The following is a 27,158-nucleotide window of genomic DNA, read 5'->3' as shown; positions in this document are numbered from 1 at the left end:
GTCCTAACACTTTAAATGTTGGGGTTCTTAAACACTGAATAACAGGAGAAAGGAATCCATGAGCGGATGAAGGTTGTCCTAGAGAAACCAGTCGCTTGTGCCATAACGCCTCGAGCTATAAAGCCTGCTGATGGCATCGGTAACCGGGAGGGCGAGAAATTTCTTGCCGCCGAGTCTGAAGTCAGAGCTGTTCCCTGTGGATGTCAGTCGTGCGACCTTAATGTTTTATTCTGTTGGACACCGGGTCACCAAGTTTCGTTCGGTGGCTATTTACATAGAGAGTTACCGGTGCCATGGAAAAGTCCTCTCTCGTTTCCTGTACGTGCTCAGGTCATATGCATTACGGACTTTGCTCATGTTTAATTCTGCAGTGCAAGTGCAGCAGTAGACAGGTGTCTTTTTTCTCCCCCCCCCGCCGTTCTTCTTTTGTAGCTCAGCAATACAGCTGTTGTCTGCTGTGAGGGTGGCTTCGTGATCCGCTCGTAGCGATGGGTAAAACAGAGTGCAAGTGGGTTAATTTTTTCCAGGTGTCAGGCAGAGGCAGAACCTTGTCAATAGGAAGGGTGTGCTGTGGCTTCAGGTCTGGCGAGGAGGAGACTACCCCTCCCATTACACTTGTTCATGTTGTATGGGTTATTATATTACTTTAATGTTATTATAAAAAGAATTTACTGAAAAATGTCTCATAGAATTCTGGGAGCAGACAAAAGTCAGCAACAAATCTATGATTATTCAGTTATTTTCTTATTAAAATACTGCTGTTACAGAGCTTGCTAAATCATTTGATTTTGATTCTGTAAACAGAATTAATCAAGGAGAATAAAGAGCGTAAAAATGGAACTTTGGCCTAAAATCTCCTTATTTAACCATTCTGTTATACTAGCATGTATAATTGAAGACTCATTTTTCTTCTGTATGGTTGGAGGGTCTTCAACTCAGTGTTCTGTTCTCATTTCATATGTCTCTTTTTTCTTCAGCATTTTTCTTTAGTGACTTATTCATGAGTAATAGATGATAATCATGATTTTAGGCACTAATGTGCCATTACTGTCGTAATGCAGCACTTACTGCCTTGAAGTCATTTTCACAGGCCGACCTACATCGTCTGGACAGTATCTCTATTTTAAAGGAGTTGATTTCAGCTGAGCAGATGTTTTTTATACACTATCTGATCTTAGCCTTTTTTGCCTTGCCTGTTTATGATGCTACAATGACAATCTTCAAAGCATATATCCATATCTTTATGAATGTGAACACTGTATTAGAGTAAACTATGCATGAAAGGAGGTAGTGTGTGTACATAGGAAGTGTCAGTGGAAGTGTGACAATGTAAAAAATTGTGTTGAAGTATTGTGTTGGAATCAAGCTTTGAAATTCTTCCGTTTTCTTTTTCTGGGCGTAGGGCTTCAAAATAAGAACAGCAGTGAAACGTATGCTGGTATATCCAAGTCCCTGTGAGCCTAACTGTTTTTTTTAGACTGAGAAGTGTTGAGGTATGCTGGTAGGAAGGTAAAGAATTCTTCTGCAGTGATCCTTCGGTGCCAATTTAGGGAGTGCCTTTGCTCTTGGCTTTAGAATTAACAGACAGATTTTCACAGTGGTGATTCAGCAAAGGTCTGAATAAATAAGGAAGAAATTAAGTTAAAGTCAGAGTGGCAGCATTTCAAAACCTGTCAGTTGCGAACTTTTTTCAATGGCCATCATCTTCTAGTTGTATGCATTTATTAGTTTCACTGTGAACTGGCAGTCGTATCCTTAAAGTAGTGATCTTTGTAGCATTATAAAAGAAATTTGAACAACTCCACTGTGTTTCAGAAAGTAATATACGAGCTCATTTGAAATAGTGTATAATACAGGGGAAAACTGACCGTATCTTCTTAATAGCTTTTCTTTTTGTTACTGATTGAGGTCTAGTAAACTAATTTTTGGGGGATAAGTTATTGGGAATTAAGTTCTCAAGTTGGCACTGATACAAACCAATATGCCGCTGCCTCTTGCCTTAAACCCTACCCCTCAAAAAACCCAAAATAATAAAAAAAACCCCAGTTGTATCAACAGGCTATAAACCAGCCTGACATTATTAACATTTTCTTTCTGAAGCTTATTCCTTGAGAAACAAATGTCAAAAAAACCCCAGGCTGGCAGCATTGGAATAAAGGCCTATATGTAGTGAGTTGTAATGCAGTCATCTTTTCAGCCCTGCGTGGATCATACTGTATGAATGATTAAAGCCCTGATACTGCAAGCAATGTGATACCGGCATCATCCCTCTGAACACTGAAGTGGGACAAAGAAGACAGATAAAAGTTTAAGCTACTGAAAAATATTTTTTCACTTCTCAGATCTTTACCGAGAAAGAGAGATGTAAGAAATATGTTATGAAGATATGGTCCATGTTATTGGGGACTTGTCAAGAGTCCAGCTACTTTTCTGGCTGACACAGATGTGTGCCTGAAGTGTACAGAAATTCTGTGACCAGATAAAAGCAGCGTGTACAGTGCAGTACATAGTGATCTGGTTTGTGTATAAATAGCAACCATATTAATTGTTTACACACCACTGTGGGGTTTTGTGCTTGTAGTTTTTAGAACTCCAATTTGGAAACTTCTATTTGAAACTTCCCTATGCATATTTGTATTTACTGTAGAAAAAGAAAATTCTGTATTATAATGCTAAAATGCTTAATTAATTGACAAATATTCAACTTTTAAAAGTAATTTGGTACTGTAAAATAATATTTTTCATCAAAGGACATTGAACAGCCAAGTAGGAGCAGTGTTTTAATTGGAGGGGGAATGTTTGAGTGTGCAAGAACAGGACCCTGGAATTTTAGGGAGAATGAACAGGTTATAAGCTTTGACTCTACAACATGGAGAACCTTGAAGGGAGTTGTGGGAGGGGGGAAGTTTTGGTTGTTTTAGTAAACTGCCAATCAACCATACAGTGTAATTCCTGCCTGCCCCTTTTTAAAATTGTTTTCTAATATGACTTCTGGATCTTTACAGTAGTATTTTTAGATTTTATAACAAAGGGTGGATTTTCAGCAAATAGACTGTGGGTGTATGCAGTGTTATGCTAGCAAACCTCATTTTCATTTAGAAAACTTTCTAGCTTAGGCCTGGCTTCCTATGTGGAAAGGCATCTTTCTACATTTCTGTCTTTCCCTGGGCCAATAATAATAGATACCACTCTTTGAAATTGGACACATTAATACAGGATACTTGTGCAGATTCCAGGATGCTGTGTATCTATACATTGCTTGGTCATAAAATATTGTGCACATAATGTCTATTGCACCATGAAGGGACAGAAGATTATTCCAGGGCAGAAATTATGGCTATGAATATATTTTGAACAGAAAAATACTATTTTAAGGCATAGACTTGACTAAATACTCAGCATATTTATTCAAGGCCCAGTCTAATGCAGACATAAGTATATTGAAAGTATAGGCTGTCTCCAACTGCCCTCAGTTTAATAGGCTGAAGAAATAATGGACGGGCCCCTAGAGTAGATAACTGCTCATAGACTGAGTTGTTGCTCAATTTCCAGGAAAAGAACAGATGGGACATGAAGAAATCAAAGAAGGTTTGGAAAGTAAAAGATCTTGTTTCTTGAGGGTGTACTTTCAACACTGTACTGTATAGATTTAGGCTACAGTAGCTGTAGGTCTGGTAGTTGCATTTTTAGCTTGATTTCCACCCACACCCCACTCAAGGAAAGGTCATCTTGGTTGGTGTGTTCTTATGATCGCAGTCTTCAGTTTTGTCATATTCCCCTGCCTTGGAAATCTGATTTCTGACACTTTAGACTGCTGATGTTGCTCTCTTCATTCTTTTATAAAACAACATTCAAAACTATGAAGCCGATTATGATTGGTATCTGTGTGACAGACGGAGATTAGGGGCAGCTGAGAACTATAACTTTTTCATCAAAACATCTTATTCTCCAACAGATTCCAGGGAAGTTCTTTTATATGTACAGCACACTCTTTAGCCCTTAGAGAGGCAGTCTCAGAGATCTTGCATTATTTGCATGGAATATATTCTTATTCCTAATAGATACAGGCTAGAGTATGTAGTTGTCTTCTGTAGTAATTGATTTCTTGTCTTCCAGATAATAAGTACTTCTTCCTTCTAGTGATGCTTGGCTACCTCCTTCTCGACTGCCTAAAACTACATCTGGGTTTTGTGACTGCAGCAAGTACATTTTCTGCCTCACTGGACTCTTCAAATTGCTTTTTAAACATTGTTTTCCTTGTTGCCACTATTGCATTTGAAAGGGAAAATTTCCCCCCATAGAAACACAGCTTAAACAACTTTCTGTTTGTAAACAAAAGTATTTGTTAGAAAAACATACCTGTCACAAGGAATTGCTGTCCCTATCACTCTAATCTTCCTGCATGATGTATGAATCCTGTTGACAGTCTTCAGAGTTGGTAATGGATAATGCTACTTCTAATAGTTTTTTTCAGCTGTAACCTGATTTGCAGTTCGATACACGGAAACAGAGTAAGTTTGCAAGTGCAGTGAGACAAATTGGTGGTGGGATAAAAATCCTGGCTTGCGATTTTGTAGCTGCTCTTTTCAGATTCCCAAATGTCCGCTGTGTTTTCTCAGTTGTGAAGAGACTGCTGTTTGGGCAGCTTCCAGGCCCTGTCCTTCCCTGTAGAGAGGAAGAGGTAAGAAGGGGAAGTTCTCTATGAAAATTACAGCTTTCTTTTTTAAAATGTACTTTCTTTGTACCTCTTCAGCCTTTCATTAATAGTTACGATAAAATGCTTTTAGTCAACAGATGTAGAGAATATGCTTGAGAAAGGTAATGTGATGTACAAGGATTGGTGTGGATATTCTGGACAGGGCTGAAGGGGAAGAAACTAAGGCTAAAATATTAGTGGGAGAGTTCATGTATAAAGGTGGAAGAGTAACAGTGTGGAAATAAGAGGGCTGAAGAAATCAAATGTCTGAAATAGATTGGAGGAAAATCAAAGAATCAATCAAAGGAGAAAAGAAAATAAAATTACATCTGGAGATGGTCATCTTTGGGCTACAGTAGGAGATAAGAAAATGTTTGTACAGACTGCCTTTTGCATGAGATGTAACTGGTTATTGTAGATATGAAAAGGGCTCATTCTTCTGAGACTTTTGTTACTCTTAAGTACTGGTAAGAGATAACAGCAACAGCTAGCTTTTCAGGAAAAAGTTCCTGAAAAAAGGTGCATGGCAGGCATCAGTTAAAGAGGAAGGGGCTGGCGGGGGGGAAAGCTTTTATGCTTAATGTGTCTGGCTTGTGCAGGAGAATAGGCACTTCGGTTTAAAAGAGCTGGTGATGTTGTTGGTTTTTTTTTTTTTTCCCCCCACCCCAGCACAGTACATGGAGCACAGTATTTTGCTGTCATAAACTTGCTATTTGCAAGCACCATAGCACTTGATTGCCTTTATATTTTAAGGACTATTTCTGTTCATGGAATAATTTAGGTTGACAGGGAGTGCTAGAGATCATATAGTCCAACTTCCTGTGCAAAGCAAGACTAATTTCTGTTAGATCAGCAAGCTCAGAGCTTCGTTCTGACAACTTTAGAAAATCTGTAAGAATGGGGATTCCAGTCTTTGTAGACAACCTGCTCGTCTGCTTCACCACTTTTATTGTGAACATTTTTTTCCCTTATTTTATTGGAATTTCTCTTGTTATTGCCTCTCTTCCTTTCTCCGCTCCCCACTAAGAAACATTTGGCTCTATCTTCTAACTCAATAGAGATGGCTGAAGATAGCAATTAGATCTTCCTTCACCTCTTCTTCAGATTGTAAAAATCCCATGTTCTCAACTTCTCTGGCATCAGGTGCTTCATCCCCCTCATCCCTGACTCCAGACCCTCATCTCACACCCACTGGACTTGCTTCAGTTTTTCAGTGTCTTCTACTGAGAGGGCCCCAAAAATGGACGCAGTGCTGCAGACAGAGCCTCACAAATGTTCAACAGAGGGAATAATCACTTCCTTTGAACTGCTGGCTACAGCCTTGCTAATGCAGTTTGCCCTTCACAGTGCTAACTCTCTTTTAGGTCTCTGCATTTGCCTGTAACCAGCAGTTTTCCCTAAGTAAAAGTATTCCCAAGTGGCTCTGTTTCCATGGGATGATCAGTTTATATGTATTTTATAAGAAATACTTGACATGAAATGTTGCTAGTTAAAGTTTTATCCTGTTTATTATGAGTGGAATAGAAAATGATTGCTTTGTTAGTTTTGTGCGTACTAACAGCAAATTAACTGGGGAGTTGTGCACTGTAAACCTGTGGAGCTCTTCCTGCAGAGCCAGCTGTTTGCTGGTTTGCTTAGTGCTGAAATTTGTGAAACATTGAAGCTCTGTTTGTAAATGACTGGTTTTGTTCAGTGTTTTTGCAATGCTTAGGAATAAATGTTTTTGTTGGAAAGAATGTGTCGTCTTATATGCCTCAGGCATGGAGGAAACACAGAATGTTAAAGGAAAAGTAAACTGTATTTCTTCCTGAATATAAGAAATAAATTGAAGCTTTGCATAAGTTTATTACTACAGTGTATACTTTGGACATCATGCTCTGAGCTCTAACTTCAAGAGATGCATCTTTCATATATGAAGACTAAATCTAGCAATCTGTTTAAAGTATAGCTTGCTATTTGAAAAGTTGAATGTTTTTTTGCTCCTTTGTAGCTCAATGTTCTTTAAAGATGATGAATTTGGAATTGGTACATGCATGGGCAGCATGTATGTTATGTGTATTAAGTTACATGTATTAGATGCATAGAATACATTTGAATAAAACTGGTGCTGGTGCTAGATCTCTTTTTATTTGCTTTAAAATACCTGTGTTAATTTCCTATTTGTCTATTTGTGTTTGGTTTTACTTCCATTATCAACTTAGCAGTAAGGATTTTAGTTTCATTTGAAAGTGAAGGATCTCCTGTTGGGTGATCTTGTTTATATTTTTGTTTGTGTGTACAGTAGAGATATTAAAAAAAATACATGAGTAAACCATCTTGTTTGACACTTCAGCTGTGTGGATCTAAACCAAACGAAAAGACTAAAATAGTGTAATATGAGTAGTTTTCTTTTGAGGTTCTTAGTGCTTTACAAATACCGAGCTACTTGGCAGATCCTGGGAGACTGAGTGGTAGTGCACAGTGTTTTGCTTGAAAGTGGACTGATGAGACAGCCACTCTATTACTCTATACCTATATCTTTCCCTCAACTGAGACTGCACAAATTTTAAATGGAAGTAGATTTAGGGTATAAGAGGTGCAAGAGAGTGTTCTCTTGCATGCCAAACCATTATGTGTTCCATAGTATAAATGTAAACTCTATATCCAACAATACCTTCCTAATGTTAAAGATAGCCTAGGAAAGGTCAAATCTTGCTGTAAAGTACCTGAACCACTGAGGGCACTGAAAGTGTGGCTGATAAACTGTTAGATTATGGGCTAGTGCCTTAATTCTTGTCTCTGTAAGGTGGGATCAGAGCTAATCAACTGTATAAAGTTTATCCAGCCAAGGGCTGATCAAAGGAAGTTGTTAGATCAGGTGACAAAAGTTCATATGCAGAAATATCTAGAAGAATGGGATGTTGTTCCCATTTTAAAAGATTATTTCCTACACTAAAAATAACTCTGTTACTCCAGTCTACTAAATACTGTATTTGTATCAGAACTTAATTCTTGTCTCTGTAAGGTGGGATCATGACATTGGCATTCTTTGTTATGTGCTCTGGCATTCTGCAGAAGAAAGATGTTTGGTTTTATATACATAATAAAGTGTGTATATATATATATATATATATAAAATTGTTTAAATTTTTTTTTACAGGAACACTGAAATTTTGTGTTTGAGGTGTCATGGTTGTTTTCTGAATGCTTTCAACATGGAGATACACAAGGTGGGATCAGAGCTAATCAACTGTATAAAGTTTATCCAGCCAAGGGCTGATCAAAGGAAGTTGTTAGATCAGGTGACAAAAGTTCATATGCACACCCACAAATGAGCATAGGAAACAAAAGCAGGGTAGAGTGGAGGAGCTAAAATAACACCCTGCCCCAGCTATTCCCAGGCCTGTCACAGAATCCATCAGCCCATCAAAGGCCCATCTGGACAATGCAGGGACACAGAGGCAGGTGGGGAACTGAAATTATGGACTTGGACAAGGGGACATCCTGTCTGGGCCCCTCCCAGGGCTGTCCCAGGAAAGCCTCAGCCCTGTTGTCCAGGCAGGAAATCCATCATGTTGAGCTAAAGCTAAAGCACCTTTTGGACTGAGAGGAGTTGCTGCACAGTGCTATGAGACAGGTTATGGGATGCAGGGGGACAGGCTTATTATAGGATGTTTAGTAGAGGAACTAAAGGTGGAGGAAGAGATTAATTTAGGTGATTTGGGGAGGAACAAGTGTGGGGAAAAGGGAGAGGTAAGGAGATAAAATGGCCAGTTAGGTATAAATAGATTGCTGGTTGGTATGTTTGTCTGGCCATGCCCTATTTCTGATCAGTGCAGCTTATTGTATCTTCATATTAAACTACATTCTAACTCATTCCTGGGTGAACGACTGTTCAGTGTGGCTGGGGGAGGCCTGAGTGCCAGCAACCGAAGTCAAGACTGTGTCAGAGGGCCCGGGTGTCTGTGGCGCCAGCAACAGGAGAGACCTGAGTGAGTGGACTTCAGTGCCAGCTACGGGACTGTGGGTCACAGAGGTCTGTGTGTCCGTTGTGCCAGCAAGTGAAGCGCGTGAGAGTCTTGGTGCCAGCAACTGGTCTGGGATCGTGGGCCAGAACACCCATGTGCCTGGGTGCCAGCAACTGGCGAGGCTAGATGAGTGAAACCAAGTGCCAGCTGCTGGGGTGGGACCAGGAGTCAGAGAGCTGTGTGCCCATGGTGCCAGCACCTGGACCAAGTGCAGGTGTGTGAGTATGTAAATGCTATCAGGGATCAGGCTGGAGTAGCTGTTGAGCAGGTGATGTAGCCTGGGAGCCACATATATATACGGGCCTTGCTAGCAGACCTCTGTCCTGTTCAGCCAGAGGGGAGTGGGATGAGGCTGTTGGTGCTGGCTGTCTCTGCAAGTGCTCTGCTTGTCTGTGATCTGTGTGGGCAGCTGTGCACGTGTGGTGTGTGGGGTGCTTACCAGGAATACATCTTTAGCCTCACTACTGGTTGGATCTGGGGAGTGGAGCTGCAGCAGCCTCTCTTCGCTCAGGCTGTCTCATCAACATGATATATTTTCCCCTAAAAGAAGCAAGCAAAATTTAGGCAATGTTGGAAAAGTTGCACTCACTTAGGGATAACTCTTCAAAAGGCATTTTATTGACTGTACTTTGGACTCTAAGAACCTGGCCTCAACAATTCTTGGAAGTCCAAAGCAACCTTCCCATCAAACTACCAGCTTTAAAAAATAATAATTATAACAATAATATTACCATTTACCTCATGGAGTGAAAATGCTGGTTTTTTCAAGGTATTTATAGTGAGTAGGTAACTCATGTTCTGTCCAAAAGCTGTAGGATGTCTAAGCAAAAACTCCTTTCCTTAACATAAAGAAGCGTACTGACCCAATTGCTTCCAAAAGTATTTCTAGAAGTAGTTTCATGTGGAAGTATTCTGATATAAAGACTGAATGGCATCTTAAAACTGAAAACAAATACTCCTAATTTTTTGTTTCTTTGGTGACCAATGATTCTAAAATAACTGCACTAGAAAAACAATCCATTTAACATAATCATCCCCATGTGGCTAAATGTTACAATTGACTGTCTAGAATAATTCAGATAAAAATTTGAATAAAGAGTTTTCTAATTAATGGAATACAGTATTTTGGTAAATGTCCACAAGGAGTTTTGGCTTCTTTATTTCTAAGCCTCTCCTGCTAAGGTTTTTCCATTTGGCAAGAAGGGATTTTTCCCATGACACTTAACGTCCTTAAGTGATTTATTTTTGCATTTGTAGCTATTTACTGAAACAAGCCATTATTCCTATCCTTTATTCCTGTGGAAATGAACAAACAATCTGCTGGTAATAGACACTTAAAAAGAAAAAAAGAGCCCATCACTTGTTAATAAACTAGCATGACGAGTTGACTGGATTACGATTTGTTGTTTCTTTTGTGTTAGTTTTCTTGTTGATTTTCTCTTTTGTTTTTATTCACCATTCTAAATGGCAATTGTGTACAGTACATAAAATACATACAGAAAAAGACTTGTCTACAGCTGAAATCTTGCATTTGAAATGTAGTCAATGTGAAATTGTCTCTCTGAAGAAAAAATAATTTGTTAAACTGATAGTAACTTAATCTATACTTTGGAATCAATTTATCTTAAAATATGTATTATATTTATTCTTGGTTAGGTATTACTGACAGCACTCATGAAGTTACACCAAAGCACTACAACTTAGTGTGTATTTGAATGCATCTTAGTAACTAAGATATATTTTGATTCATAAAACAACTGTTTTTGCTTTGCGTGTTGTAAAGTGACTGTGAGGCTCATAGGAAACTGACTCATAATGGAAAGCTTTCTCCAGCATGCCCTGTAGCATAGGCACAGTTGCCAAGAAGTTATCTGGGTTCATTTCCATAGTAACCAATCAATATAACTGTTTATTTTCTGAAGGCATTGCATTTGAACTAAGAATCTGATAACTTAGATATTACTGTTTAAAGTTAAATGTTCTGATTAGTTGCTGTTTTTTTCAGCATGAGGTGAATAACATGCTGGTGCTTTTCTTTACACAAAAATTACCTTCATTAAAATATGTCAGATTTTAGTTTATATAATGGAATTAGAAGAACTGTTCGGGGGGAGGGGAGCAGTTGGTTGGGGTTTTTTTGCAGCTTGTGTAGAAATGTTTCAAATATCTTGTTTTTTAAAACAATGTGCCAGTGAAAGAAACTAATGATACGTCCTTGTGAGGAGGAAGGAGTATTTCTGGTTTTACTTGATTTTATTTTTATCAGTATCTATAACTGAGGCCTTTTTACTGTAACTTTTACTTTCTTGTTTGTAAGAGAACTTAAAAACCTGATCATCCTATTTAATGTTTATTAAATTATTTGCCTGAATAAATCCTGACCTGTGATATGAGTGGATTGAGTCTTCCAAAAGCGTAGTGTTTTTGTGCTACCTTCTTTGCTTGAGTAGTGATATACATATAGCAGTATTGGTATGTTGAAATAAATTCAAAATCCTTAAAGGTTTTAAAGACACATTTCTCAAGCAGATGTTACTTACATTTATCTTGTATTTACAGGCAAAAATACATTTAATTTTCACTAAATTATCTTTTACTGTAATGTTAGTGATGTCTGGAATAGTATATAACTGCCAGCGTAAAGCTGTTTTGACTGTAGTTTGCTATAGAAGTAGAAAGCTGTCCTGAGAAGCAGAAATATAACCTGAACCATAATACTGAGTTGTACAAAGATTTTTGGCACATTATTTTGACCTTATGAGTTTACAGAAACATTTTTTGTAGGAAAAAGTATTATTACTTAATAACTGGAAATATTACGGATGTAGAAAACACTACAGGAACTTAGCAAAATGATGGATAGGAGGAAAACTTATTCTCTTATTGGTAGTCCCAGTGGTTCCCTGGTACCAGTGATAACTGTCCTACTTGTATGATGAACAGATGCTATGAGAAGGGATTTTCTGACCTTTATGGATGACAAGTGAACACTTTCAGTCTTGTAGCGTTGTTTTATAGCCTTATAATGAATAGCAGAAAATCAACATTGCTTCTAGTTTTCAAAAGGAAGCTCGAGGCTGGAATTGTTTTGCAGATATTATTGGATGCATAGTAATGTGCAAATGCAGGTTCCCTGTGGCTTTATGGCCATAGCTGATATGCCTTGATCTGAAACTAGAGATTGAATGCAGGAGGAGGTTAAGTCAAAGGATTGTTAAGAATTCTTGCTTTTTGAAACTTAATAAAGGTTTGTATAATTGCATGCATTTTAGTTTTGATTAGATATTTCTGGTAAGATTCAATTTCAGTAATTTTTTTTTAAATTAGTAAAACAGACAGACAGCTACAACAATCACTTTGTTAAGGGAACAGCTTTTTTAATTATCCTCTTATTGTAGAGTTTTTTTAATTATCGTGGTGTGTTAAAATTAAGATTCTTACTCTGTGCTGAAACTAGACATAAAACCTGATTCTAGGATTTTTTGCGTCTATGTGTTTGGGTTTTTTTGGGGGAAGAATACTACCATTGTGCCAAAATGTGATGGTTTTAGTGAAAGAAAATCTTGACCAACCATATCGTTTGGTTAATCTGCATTCAAGTCCACCTTCCCGCTCAGTCTTTTTAGTCTAACAAGCTCTGAAAAGTTAGGGTAACTACCAGCAGGGTTGAGGCCATAAGAAAGTCTATTGTCTTTCAGTATCAATGGAGGCCTGTTGCTCCTGGTGCTCACAAGAGGATATTGGTATGGTTTCATAAGTTTCTAGCATTCTCAATCTATTCTGATAGAACTGTTGACAGAAGGATCAGAGGACTACAGTGAATTTAATGAATTAAGACAGTAAGATAAATACCCCTTCTCTATCTAAAGCAAAAATTTGTAGCTAGACAGCTCATGAAAAAGGTTTTCCTCCTTTTTCCCTGCTTGTGGTAAAAGTGTCTTTGATGTGGTGGTGTTTTTAAGAGAGAAGAGGGCCTTTTATTTATTCATTTTTAGGATAAGCTCAAAATGTTACTTAGGAAAAAAAAAAAGAACTTAAAGAAAATCAATTCTGGAGATTTCATTTCTAAGTTACTTTGAGTAAGGCTGGACCACTGTCATCTGCAGAAAAACAGTGTTCTCAGGAGTTGCATTATCTTTAAGCACAGCGTATGAAACCTGCAAATATGCAGACCCCAGATACCCATGCACTTGGATAGCTGTGTTCTGCTTGATAGTGGACATCTTGTTGACTATTTTCTTTACCTGAGGGTAGAGGAACTATCACATAAGTGCTACAAAAGTTATTCCTAGGCCTTCTAAGTGCAACAAATGTTAGCAGTTATCAAATATCCCTTTAAGGTGGTATTTTACTTGATGACTTCTTGCCTGAGCCTGTTTCCAGTAGAGGATGTAACTATTTGTAATTTTCCTTTTTTGAATTCTGGTTCTACTTTGGATTTAAAGAACTTGTATCTTGGCAGTTTGGGATTTTTTTCTAAAGCACAGGGAAGTTTACAATGTAAAACATAACAGATAAAAGGTAGATTGTGGTGTACAAAGACTGTTCCTTTTAGGTCACACGCTTGAATATGACTCAGTGTTGTATCATCAGAAGCTGTTAGTCTGTTGTGGTCATTACACTGACTCATTTTAGGCAGGCTAGTTTATTCCTACCTTAGGAAGTCACGGTGCCAGTGAGCGCTGTAGCTGACAGTCTCACCAGCACAGCAAATCAGAGCTTTGTGTGAGCCTTGCGATTCATCATTTCTCCTTAGGTGTGATAAACTCTGACTCCAGCTTATGTGGAACCATAGAATTCTACCTCCGTTAAAGATGTCAAACTGGATCTTCAATAATAAGCTGCTGTAAGAAGTTAATATAAAACATAGGAATGGATGTATTAGAAAAATGAAAGAGAAAGAGAAGGACAAATGCTGCTTTAACATGTGGAGACTGTACCTGAATGATTAGAGTGGTAGAAGAAATTATCACGGTTTCTCCACAGTTCCGACTTCTCAGTTTAGAAATGCGGGACTAGAAAAGAGCTTTTGATCATTGAGGCAGGTCTCTCAGAATCATAGTCCTTATGTCCCCTGTTATTGACAAACTGGCCAACCTTGTCTTTAAATACAGTAAGATTTTTTTGCTCCTGCTTCTCTTATTTGAAGGCTGTTCTAGAAACTTGCTCTGTGGTTTGACACTTTGTAATTTTCAGTTTTAAATGGGTATTTGATTTTGCCTTATTTTGGTCCTAGTCACTTTTCATTTGACTTAAATTTATTTGGTCTCTAAAGTGTTTGAATCACTAGTGTATTTTTATTACATGTGATTTCTTCTTATAAGATACAGAAGTTTTCTAGTTGTCCTCCCTGTACTTCTTCATTTTGGAGTCTGTCCTTGCTCAACCAGAGTTACCCAAACATAATAATGTGTTCTGTTTGAGCCTTATATAATGACATTAATATAGCTGAAAGCATCCTACATTTTGCCTTTTTTCTCAGCTGCATCATACTGTCAGGTTGTAGTCCTTCTGTGATGAACAAATCCACTCAGATATTAGTCGATTTATTTTGCTCTCAAATGGCAAGCTCCCAGTATGTAGCTAAAATTCCTCTTTGCCTGAAGTGCATTACTTTGTAGCTGGCTATTGTACATCCTCTTCTTTGTACTTTTCCAGGCCTCAAATTTACCTAGTTCTGCTTGTATGATGCTCCCTCTCTCTGTATGGAAAAACTACTTGTCAAAGATGGTATCTTGAGCACATTGAAACAGTTATTAGTCTTGCTACAGAAACGGGAGAACGAAGGATAATTATTCAGGCCTTGGAACAGATTTTGCATGAAGTGACCAGTCTACAAACGGTGGAACCAGTGTTCTTGAGCTGTCCTATTGCATTTTCTGATCCTGAATGGATATGCAACTAATACTAGGCATATGTTCTCTATTTGCAGGGAGGTAGTACAGGCAAATTGTGTCCGCTGGAAGAAAAAGTTCTTATTTATGTGTAAAATCAGTGCCAGTGCCACAACAGGGATTCTAGATACTTGCATTTGCAGGGTGTCTGTACGGAAGGTAAGTAGCTCATTTTCCCTCCTCTTTTTTTCCCTGCTCTTTCTTCACTTGTTTTGATTTAATTTTTAAATGTCTGATAAACTTCATAAAGCAAATTTTACCTGCAACTACATGAAGTATTCTTCCAGTCAAAATTTCATAGTAATCTTATTAATTACCTTCATTTGACTAATTAATTTTTTTTAACGTTCTTATTGAAAAGAACACTTATTCTAGCAGGACAGCAAAGGAATCATGCATCAGCCTTTATAAAGTTAGCCCTTGATAGATCTAGCGAGCAGCAGTAAACTTACAAGACTTGAACTGTGCTAGGTATCAGAATTTTGTATGCAGCATGTCCTACCTTTTGGGCTTTACTTTGCAAGAGTCAAATTCTGGTTGGCATCAGGCACTCACTCTTCCCCGTCTCTGCAAGATGACAGTCTTCTGCTGGCCTGCACGGAGGATATTATTAATACTAAGTTCTAAATGTCAGCAGTACAGCCCACCAAATGTGTGTTGAGCTGTTTTAAAATGAAGATTACTATTTGCTTTTCAAAAAACCAACACAAAATCCAGTCAGTATCTTTAATGGCTTAATGGCATGTCTTTTTTTCTAGGAGTTAAAAGGAGGAAAGGCATATGCAAAGGTAAATTGAGACACATCTAATTTTGCCTGCAAATTAGCTTTTCTTTCTTGTCATTTTATGCCCTTTTAAAGTAATTCCAGAATAGTACTCTAATATCTATGATTTCATTATGTGCATTATAGTTACACAGCAGTGTTGGAACTCTTGATCAGTGTGTTTAAGAAGTATATAATAATATTATACCACCAGAATGTTTTTTTCTTTCAATTTCGTATGTTGAAAGGGTTGATAAACGTAAACCCTTCTGCATGTGTCTACTTTCAAAAATAAAGAAAACTCTCCTTGTTCTTTTTCCTTCTTGAGACTTTAATTTTTAACTGAAAATAGAACTGTGCAGAATTTGACACTCAGTTTTTCTGCTTTTTGCCTTGGGCCACTCCCTTTAATGGCCATCCTCTTACTCGTATTTGAGAGAAGCTGCTGTTGAGTGGCACTCAATACTGCGCATGTAGCAAGTACCTTCATTTAGTAATATGCTTACTGTTAACTTAGTAATTTTCTCTTAACAGCTGGGATTTGCAGATCTAAATCTAGCAGAGTTTGCTGGATCAGGAAATACCACTCGTCGCTGTTTATTGGAAGGTTATGACACCAAAAATACAAGACAGGATAACTCCATTCTCAAAGTAATTTGTTTCCTTTATCATACTTAAACTAATAAAGCAGAGAACTAAGTGGTATTATTAAGCACTTAATGAAATTTAAAACATACTTGCTGAACCTCTTTCCAGAAGGAAAACTATTTAAAGTAAAAACATCAGTGTTGTTTTGAGAGAATCCTTAAAATCTATGCAGTCAAAATACAATTTGTCCTACTCTTTGAAATGGAGCTGGATAGCTGTAAAAGAAAAGCTTTCAAAAAGTATTCTTACTCTAAGAGGAATTGAATAATGGAATAGGGAAGAGTAATTAAAAAGTTGATACATTCATATAAATGTAGCAATTGTATCTTTAACACTGGGCAACTTCCTGTGCAGCCTTCTAAGAGTGAATCTCTTAATTGGCTTATGTATTAGCCAGCTCCAACACCTCCAAGACTCCTGAACTTTCCCTTTTCTATTTGTTAGTAACCAATTTAACAACCAGTGAGCATTGTTGCAAGAAACCCACCCTGCCATTCTCTCCCATTATTCCAAGGAGTTTAAAAAAATTGAGTAAGCTCCATAAACCTGAAAATAATTACATACAGAATGTTACAAAAAATTCTTTTCCTACCAAGACACTAGGTTTAATTTCTCATACTACTGAGTATGCCGTTTAAGCATGCACTTTCTGATTTCGAAACAGTCATAGACTTTGTCCAGAAAACTTTTAATTGATGGCTTTGGCAAAGCCAACAAGCCTTCCTAATGCATTGTTGTCCTATGGTGTTATTTACCTTTTGTGCTTTTACTTTATCTCTGATGTTAGCACAACCAGTTCTTGTATGCTAGCAGTCTGCTAAATAGTCTCAGCAAAGAACATAGTTCAGCACCCACTGTTTTAAACAATATTCTGATTGCTCATTAATCTTTTAGATTTTCTGTCTATTTATTTTTTCCCTTGAAGCCATCTTAACTATTAATGATTCTAAGATTCTTCTTGATCTATATACCTTTTGCAGAATCTTATATGTGCAACTCTCTTACTTTAAATGCTATTTTGTGTTGTTTGCATGTGTACTAAGAAAAAAAGATGTATTTTTTTGTATAAGTGTGTTTATTTGCATATGTGATTATGCAATTTTATTTTACTTAAATGTAAGATTTGTGGCAAGTATAACTTAGTGACATGACCATGTAACACAGACCAATTCCGTTTTTTTTCTTACAGTGGGTTTTGTTTTCTTAATCTGTAGGTTTTGATCAACATGCAACTAATGTCTGGAGACCCATGCTTTAAAATGTAAGTTTATAAAAAATCCGTGTGGGACAGTATTTCGGTCATACATTTCATGCTCAGAATTACACTTCTAAGTTGCGTTTATAAATCTCTCCAATCTGGCAACAATCTTTTAAAGTAAAAAAAAAAAGGCACAAACAAATGGGATGGTAGCTGGGTAATGGCTAACATGGTAAAAATACCAGTAGAAGTATCATAGTTCTCCTTGCTGTTAAATACTTAGTATATTTTCAAGCAAAGAATACTAGCCTGTACATCTGTAATTAAGAAAAAAAAATAATCAAAGAAACACTTAAGGGAAACTGTTCCTGCAGCAAGCTTATCTAAATATACTTGGTATGGATGATCTGACTAATACTTGTGTTTGGAAAATGTGCTGTTATACCTTTTATTCACAAGTCTCAGATGATTTTAAAAGATTCATTTAAAAAAAAACAAAACAGAAGTGTGATATGACTTGTTACAAGAGAAAGCACTTACAGATATTTAGTTAGCAAAGACATTATGCAATTTAGTAAAAGATGCAAGAGGTAACATCTGAGAGGGGATGTAGCTAAGAAAACACACTGCTATATATTCAGGATCCTTTGGCCTCATTGTCCTTAATCTGTAGTTAAGGAAATGTAATAGTTTTGCTAGAGTGTGTTAGCTTCCATAACTAATCACAAAACAGAAAAATCACACATGCTAGGGAAAACCTAGTCATGAGTAAGATGAAATTGTTGCGTTTTTTCTAGACTAATAAACCATATTGTTATGAGGCATCCAGGCTTAGTGGATAAATAAACTGAAATGGTGTAATTGGCAAGCTTCCTATTTCCAGAGACCACCACTATCTTACTAACCATGACTTAATTATTCTGATCAGTAAGAAGTGAAGAACTCTCACATGTGATTTATATTATAAAATATCTCTTATGATAACCTGAAAGCCATTCACTTTAAGGATAGGCTTAGAGATATGTATAGAATCTGCTTCCATGAATGCAGTGTAGAAAATACCTCAATACTTGCCAAGATTCTTAATATCACTGTTTTTCTGTAATTCAGAGTGCTGGTAGACTGGGTTGTTCTAAGTGTATGTGCTTTTCAGTTTAATGTCAATCTTTTCTAATTCTACATGACAGTAGATGGCAATTTTGTCTAGATTAGGTTTAAACCAACTTAGTTGTATTTTACTTGTCACAAGATGTTTGGGGGAGGGGTTGATGAAATAATTCCTTCAAAATAAATTTGATCCCTTAAGTTCTAGTTTAACTGAAATTTTTCTTCAGTTCACTTCATTGACCACATTGTTATACTGAAACTAGTAGGAGATCGAATCAAAAGGAGAGGACGTATTTTCTTCCCACAGCATGTGATTAAGCTGTGGAACTCCCTGCTACTACACATTGTGAATATGAAAAGGTCAAGGAATAATTAAGACAAATTCCCAAATGAAGAATTATTGAGGGCTATTAAGTATAAAACATCATATGAGGCTCAAGAAATACCTAACTTACAGATAAGGAGATGCTGGAAGAATACTCTTGAGATAACACTACTATGTGTGCCATACTCTCTCAGTATCTGTTGTCTGCTGCTGACAGAAACAGGATGCAAGGCTAGACAGACCTTTGGTCTGAGACAACATGCTTGTTCTCATGTTAGCCCTTTCAAAAACAATCTAAGCCAGAGTTCCAAGTATTACATATAACTTGAAAAGAAAAAATTAGCTTAAGGAAAACAATCTGGAAAAAATTACTAGCTTCACCCTTGTTACATCAATCTCCACTTTTTGTGTAGGTTCTCAACTTTCATTTATACTTTCAGACCTTATGTCAGATCACAGATATCTTCCATTGTAAATATATACTGCTTACTTACAAACTGCTACACTAGAACAGTGTTACTTCAGTACGGGTTAGTTATTTTATTCAAAATACTCTCATAAACTGAATTTAAACTCATTTTTTGTCAGATTAATGTAGGCAATCAGTGTCCCTCTGAATAATCCAAGGATGAAGGATAATACTCTCATACAGGCTTAATCTGTAGCAGTAAACATATGCTGAAGTCTTCATTGAGTAAAAAAGACTGTGTTTAAAGTGAAATGAGGCTGCAGCTCCAAGAAAAGCAGCATTGATCTCCTAACTCAGTCTCAGGTACAAGTATGAAGTAACTTATGATTTGTAGGTTTTAGCAGGTTTGAGGTGGTTCTGGTGTAGTTAGGACAATTGAGAACTGTTTTCTGTAGCAACTAGAGACTTTGTGCATTACTGCTGTGGCTGTATCCTTACCATTTTTCGCAAGAAGATCCGAGAATGCTGCCTGCACCAGTTTAGCTCAGGTGGTTCACCACAGGAACTCTTCAACATCCCCTTGCCCCACTGAAGGCCTTTTCTCCTCTCTTCTTCTAACCTTCAATAATAAGAATAGAACACTGTAAAATCTCATCTTCTGTTTACTGAATAAATAGTCAAGAGGGTATCACCTGAATGTATTTGATCAGGCAAAGGTTTTCTGTATCCCTAGTTATTTAGCACCTCTCAATTTACTTTTGAGTCAGACCTATTAACAAATACATCACTGGTACTGATAAACTATTTCTCAAAGGCAACTAACTAATTATTAGTCTTGTATACTAATAAAACCATGTATTTCTGTTCTTTACTGTACTGTACTACAGGAGTTGAAATTAGTATCTAAATAGTTTTCTGGGTCCCTAGGAAAAAAATCTCTAACTGAAATTATTCAGACTTGGCATTTTCTTCCAAATTGATGATATAACCATTTCCTGGACTGTATACTTTCAACACAAACAGAACAAAAAAATTATCTAATCCAGATGTCCTTCACAGAAGGAAAAATAAACCTTAAAACAATTTCACAATCTGGAATCAGCTACATATTTTATGAAGAAGCCTAGAAGGCTTGATGTTTGATCTGGGCTGACATCCCTGAAAACATTCAGTTCTTGCTTTCAAAAGCATGTTAGGCACTTAAGTCACACAAGCATTGTATTTCTACAAGTGCTTTTTCTCTTTCTCTCTCTTTACTTTCAAGTGTAACATAAGAGGAGATATGTTACTGTACATAAAGACAGTGACTAACTTACTAAATGTCAAATCTAAAAATGTCAACAAATATCCATTTATATGCAGACCAACAGTCTGTTCCCAAAGTCAAAAATAATAAAGCATTAAAAACACTGTAGGTAACATCTTGAAATGTATTTTTAGTTGTATTTGTTTGCAAGAGAAGATTACTTTCACTTTGTCATTTTCTAATTAGTTTCTTTTGCACTAGCAAAACACAAACATAGAGGCTTATTCATTTGAATAAAATATCTCTTTGGGTCCTGGTATAAACTGAAACAAGCATTTAAGCTTTATTAAAAGTTTTTTTAAAATTGAACCAAATTTAAATTATGTCATACATGATGGTAATATAGGCCCCTTTGTTAGGAGTGGGAGGGTTATCAGCCCAGAATCTTCTCATGTACTGTAACCGAGATGAAACAAAGCCAGGAGTACATCACAGTGCACAAGCCAAGTAGGCCAACTGTTGTTGTGTGAGGTTTTTTGGGGGTTTGTTTTTTTTTTTAACTTGCCATCTTGTCATGTATTCCATGAAGTACTGAATTATATATATTATTAGCACATAAATTATCCTGTGATTCATACACTTAAAATAATTAAGAACTTCAAAATAAACACATATCACTCTACCAATCATCAAAAAAGGAAAAGCCTTTCCAAGGATCCCAAGAAGCCTAAAGGACTGAGGACTGAGCAGATGAATTCTGTAAAATGTCCTTAAGCTCAATAGCAGGAGCTTTTAAAGCTTTTTTTTTTTTTTCCTTTTAACCAGGGGCTAGGCAGCATGTTTTCAGAAAAAAGTTACAAGCCTATTAACTTGAAGCACAGTATGAATTACACCAGTTTACTTGAAAAGAAAAATCTGTGCTGATCAATTTGGAGGGATTACAGCAAAACTACAGCAAATCTTAACCACGTTTCTCTTACAGGCCTCCTTCCACAGCAATGTCTATAGCAATTGCCGGAGAATCAGAATCTTTGCATGAAGACAGGAAAGGTGGAGAAAACTTAAAAGTAGTACATCTGGGCATAGCAGGTATAAAATAATGCTCTTATTTAATTCTTTTATAACTCGCTTCATAGCTTCAAGAAGATGTACAAAAGACTTCAAATCTTAAAGGGATGCTGATAGTTGGCACACAAAGGGACCTTCTTTGGTCATTTGTTGAGACACACTCTCCTAGATAACATCAGTGGAATCTCTTTTTTACTTCTATAACACTTTATTTAGTGGAAAGAAAGAACAGAAATTGGACTGATAGCCTGCCTTTTTAACATTTAAAATATTTCATTTTCTGTGACACATTTATCGATTTGCTTTGGATTTTTATTTTGACTGAACATTTATTTAATTTGGCCCTTGATTTTCAACTTATGAATCACAGGGATATGCATAACTGAGTAAATTTTGAGTGGTAAAATGTCTAAGTATTGTTTAAAATTGAAGTAATTACTCTGAAATTTAGACTATTAGAAAAAAAATACTATTAAACCAGTTTATTACAGGTTGAAATGGGAGGGGTTGGTGGGGTTTTTTTATTTTTTTTGGTTGGTTGGATGTTTTTTTTAAAAGCTTCAGGTTCTTACGTAGCTTATTAGTTTCCACCTTAAACACAGATGAAGTTATATTAACCACATTTACTTTTTCAGCCGGAAAACACCTATCACACCATTCTACTATGGTACTATAGAAAGTATGGTAATGTCTTTAATGTCAACAGTGCAGACAAGTCTAAAACTACATTTCATAGAAATCTTTCTAACCCAATGGTACTCTGTTTTACTCGTGACAGAATCGTATTATGATTTTTTTTTTTTAAGAACTGCATATTTGTTAACATACACAGTATTTTTGCAGCACTTGAATCTCCAAAGCGTTTGTAGAAAACCAGTGTCAAGTCCCTCATACAATCTGACATTTGAGTCTAATCAAGATTACAGGCAAAGTAATAAAGCCAGCTCTAGCAACAGTATCTGACTTGCACATGTTGCAGATGTCTCAGCAAAGAGTGCCTCAGTCCCAGACGAACTCGGTGCATGTGGACATTCCAGAACATCAAGCTATGCAAGTCAGCAGTCAAAACTGTCAGGTAACTGTTAACAATTTTGTTATGAATTGTTGGGGTTTGTTTATTTTCACAGTTTCAGACTGTAGAAAATAAGTATATGTTTAAAAAAATGGTTTGAAGTTGAAAGCTTTTTCCTAGGAGTTTCCTAGGAGTTTCAGGTGTGTTTCCTCTTAAAAGCACAATGAATTATCTGTTCAGATGTGAGACAGCTTTTTCCCTTAGTTCTGTCCAACTAACATATCTGAAAGAGATTTTTCTCTCTTCCATGTGTAAAAACAAATAACTTGCAAATGGAGACTTAGCTCTAAAAGCCGAAGGGGAAGTTATGACACCAAGTCATTATTAGTTAGGAAGCAAAGGTTATTTAGAACAAAACCAAAACGGCATGTGCTAGAATACAAAATCCAAAGTGAATTGCATAGTTGGTGTATGCACATACATTCATGAGGCTTTTGAAGCCTGTAAGAAGACAAAACACGAATTCTGCTTTCAGGATGGTAAAATATAAGTAATGACCTTGGCCGTGAAGAACATACCTAACCTGGCTCTCCTGCACTCTCCCAACAGGATATAGCACATGTCACTCTAGATCATCCAGTCTGTCTGAACTCTGCCACAGGAGAAACACCTCGGTGGGTAGCACCTCAACAGGAATTGGAAGTATTCTAGAGCCATGTGAAGAGACTGCGCCAAAAGTAACTGAAGCTAATATTGATACATCTGTTAAAGATGCACCATCAGAAAAACTCTGCAGGTACACTTAACTTGAAAGCCTTATCCAGCAGAAATAAAACATAATTTACTATATCACTTCTAAAAGCTCTAAATATATTTATTTTTGCAGACATCCTGTAAAGCAAGACTCTGTGGAGTCACAGCTGAAGAGGGTTGATGCTACCAGAGTTGATGCTGATGATATAGTTGAAAAAATACTCCAGAGTCAAGACTTCAGTTTAGACTCAAGTGCAGAAGGTATGGAGATAAGTAAGGAAGCTTAGGGAAAATTGATGCACATTACAGGTCTTAGGAAAATCCACTCTCTTCATAGCCCCTGTTGCTTGTAATCATAAGGACTGTGCATATGGATCACTACATTTTCTGCTTCATCCTGTCTCCCAGAAGTTGAAAAGACCCTTGCATGAGTTGGGTAACTTTCCCAGAGAATTACTTTAGGCCTGAAAAGAGCAGGGGCAAATCTATGATGAAGGTAGTTCCTCCAACCTATACCATGTGAAGTTTGGTTCTTCACTACTTAAAACATTTGCATCTGAAAGTATCAGTTACAAAACTGATAGATTTAAAATGACTTAGTTTTAGCTAGGGCAACATTAAAGGAAGCTAACATATGTTAATTCCCTTGCTTTTTAGAAGAAGGTTTAAGATTATTTGTGGGTCCTGGTGGAAGCACTTCTTTTGGAAGCCATCATCTACCTAATAGGTATGTAGCCTGAACAACTAATCCATAGATAATACTAAATAAAAATGCATCTTATACAGCAATTATTCTGTATATACATTCTTGATCTTTGCATCTTTCTATTCGGTATCATTTAAAATCACCAAAAGAACTAGATTGTTGGGTTTTAAAACAAAACACGTAGGCTAGTTCCAAAATAGAACTGATGTATCAGCCAGATACATTAGAATTGTAACTTTCAGAGATTCTGAAGAGTCTCGGTTCCAGTTTTCAGATATGAGCAACGTTTCAGTATGGACACAGGAAACGGGCACAAGTTTGAAATACTAGCTCTATAGACTTACTACATTACTCTCTGGAGCTGGAAGAAAGTCTTAACTGTTTTACACATCTACCTTGACAGTATTAAACTTTTATGTCTTCCTGATAACAAGACTAATTTTCTTCACTTTAGTTTTGCTCACACCTCCTTCTGTTTCCATATGCTACGCTATTCCTGTTTCAATGGCTTGTTCATCTTTCAATTATTTGAAACTAGCCCTAAACTCTCTCCTTTGATAATCTCCTTCAGATTATCTTCTTGTAGTTGTTTTAAAACCAGAGATATTTTTTCTTCTCTAAACCCTCTTCAAATACTCTGATACATGACTTGACCTGAATGTATTAGTCTTCTCAGATGAGAAATCATTAAAAACAGGTAAGAATATGCTCTAATACCATGATTCTGCAGTCCAGTGTAACTCTCAAGATTTTTCTTTCTCAAGAAATTAGCATAGCATCAGTATTTCAGCAAGTACATCTGGAATTAGGTATAAAGGCAGCTGATAATGTTTTGAAAGTTATAAAATCGACACATTTTACATAAGCAAGCAATACTGATGGTTAAAAGAGAATTAATTGGCTTATTTGCAAACTAGGCACACTAATTTGTCTAGGATAACATGTATGGTTACAGAGCACACCACAGTAGCATCCAGAGATCTGTCCTAATTCTGTTGCCAGAACAGTCCAGGCAGAATATTATACTAAGGCAGAACTTGCCCTATTAATTTTTTACATCGTACTGCAATTTGCCATGTAAAACAACCCACTATGCTCTGTCATGTGGGGGATGAGACTGTTTTGTTTACAATTCAGCATGAACAAAAGATGTTTTTCTTGTATCTTAACATAAAATGACTATCACTGGTTTTTTAGATACATTTATCTGTTTATGTATAAATATATATAAAAAGTATTAGCTGCATATGATATAGCTGGGTGGGAGTGGTACCCAAAAAGTAATGTTTAAGGATCTACAGAGAAGTCCAACAGTAACCTCTTTTTCAATAACGTTATTTATCATTCTTCATTTTGACTGTAGTATAACACAAAACACTTTAATGCATTAAACTGTAGGTTACTCAGTGGCATGGTAATTATGCATGCTTTCTACCCTTCACATTTAGCTGTTTTGGTACTAGCTGTATGGTTGGGGTTTTTTGTTGCATTTTTTGGGGCAAGGGTGTTGGTTGTTTGGATTTTTTTTAAAGAGTAAACTTGCTGATCTATGATACGTGCTGTTTAGCTTCCATTTAAATTGGAATTGAACTAACTTCTTTCAAACTTTCTTTCAGAGCAGGATCTGGAGCATATGAGCAAGTGGTGATAAAACGCTAGACTAGAATGACAAACAAGAGGAAAATTTGGTGCTCTGGCATTGATGCTTCTGTTTTTGTTTGCTCCATTGCAAGAGCTATGAAAGCCAAAATGAACTCAATGTGATTATTTTTTTTTTTAAGTCATAGAATGCCTTTTGCTCATAGAGTTTCTTCTGTGGTATGAAGGCAATGTTTAGCTATGTATAAATTGTGCAAACAGTTGGACCGTTTTTGTAAGCTCTACCTGATGTTAGTGGAATTACTTGCTTTTTAAGTTGTGTGAAACATTTTCAGAAGCATGATGAAGTTAGTCCCATTTCAGTATTTTATACAGGAGATCACTTGTGGTGATGTACTTTGTTTGTAACTTCTTTTATAAAGAAGCTTCTGAAAGTTGGTCTTAAATGAACCTGAAGAAGTTAATACTCAATTTGATCCTACCTGCAATTTTAGTCTTGCAGAAGCTAATTATTTCTATCAAGTCAAAATTATTATCAAGTCAAAATTAAGGCCTCCACAAAACAGACCAGCTACGTTTAACATAACCAAACCCTTCTTTTAAGAGTACTGAGCATAACTTCATTGTAAGGTTGAACAGTAGAGGTGAACTTCACCTGCATTTAAATAAATAAATAAATAGATCTAAACCAGCCAGTAATCAGTTCTGTTAACTGCAAATGAAGTCTAGAAGCTTAAATGCGTCAAATGTGACATGTTTTCATGCAAGTGACAAAAGTGGGATTCCACATCAAAAAACTAAGGCACAGTAGCATATTATCAAGAAAGCCAGCTTGATTGTTAAATCTGGAGTTCAAAAGCTGCTTCCACAGAAACTCACTTCAATAATGCCTGAACCTTGAGATTCAATGGGATGGTACTGTTTACAAACCTAGTCAGTAGTTTACTACCATGTAGAACTTTTTATTGTAACTTAATCCTTCACAGTCAGTTACTGCTTTGCTTGTGTTTTGAATGTGCCTTGTGGGATTGGGGAGGTACAAGGAGATTAAACTATTTACTAAGCAATTTAAGCTTTAAAACTAGGTAAATGTCTATACTATCATCAATATAACTTATAAGAGAAGCACTTTATTGTAGACCTACTCTGCACTCTGAAAAAGTCTTACTGTGCAACATACTTGTTGAACACTTCTTCCTTCACTATCTGTCCACTGTTACATTAAGGTCAATGTACTGTATTTAAATTTGCACAAATAGGGATTTGCCTGACGGGCAAGAAAGATGAAAGATCTCTTAAAATTTTCATTGAGCATTATGAAAGAATCAATTTTTAAAGGGATGTGTTAGGTGACACAGTTCTAATTCAGGCTTGGCTCTGCTGTATTTAACTGTAAACTGCAAATGACCTTATCTTGTTAAGATTAGTTGTGTTGTTTATCAGTAAGCTTGGATTAAATAAAAATACAAATAGCGTGGCCATTTTTGAAAGCTCTGAATGCTTCAAATTCTGCTCAGAGTGATGTTTGACACCCTTTTATTGAAGTATAAGTAGGCCATATTTAATAGGTTAAATGAGGAAAAGCAGGTTTTGTTTTCCATAAATCCATAATAGAATTATTAAACTAATTTTTATTTGTGTTTTTTAAGGAAATTTCAGATTTTAAAGCTTGAGTACTATTATTGTATATGATGAATATGAGCTATTTCTCAGTTATTGTACTTAAA

The 27,158-nt window shown here is 36.5% G+C and overlaps 1 protein-coding gene across 1 annotated transcript; it reads left to right on the top strand.

The window, feature by feature from the left end:
- Positions 1-66: 66 nt before the first annotated feature.
- FAM102B (family with sequence similarity 102, member B) lies at positions 67-25,491 on the top strand. Its single transcript, XM_009699643.1, has 12 exons — positions 67-202; positions 1,403-1,454; positions 14,636-14,756; positions 15,356-15,385; positions 15,895-16,011; positions 17,223-17,269; positions 21,276-21,382; positions 22,341-22,436; positions 22,983-23,169; positions 23,260-23,387; positions 23,784-23,853; positions 25,449-25,491. Exons 1-12 carry the CDS (start codon positions 67-69, stop codon positions 25,489-25,491), a joined length of 1,134 nt encoding a protein of 377 aa, XP_009697945.1.
- The last annotated feature ends 1,667 nt before the right edge of the window (positions 25,492-27,158 follow it).

Source organism: Cariama cristata, unplaced genomic scaffold (assembly GCF_000690535.1).
Source record: "Cariama cristata isolate BGI_N322 unplaced genomic scaffold, ASM69053v1 scaffold22084, whole genome shotgun sequence".
NCBI lineage: Eukaryota > Metazoa > Chordata > Aves > Cariamiformes > Cariamidae > Cariama > Cariama cristata.
Note: the sequence above shows the minus strand (reverse complement) of the source record. Positions and strands in the feature narration are given on the sequence as shown.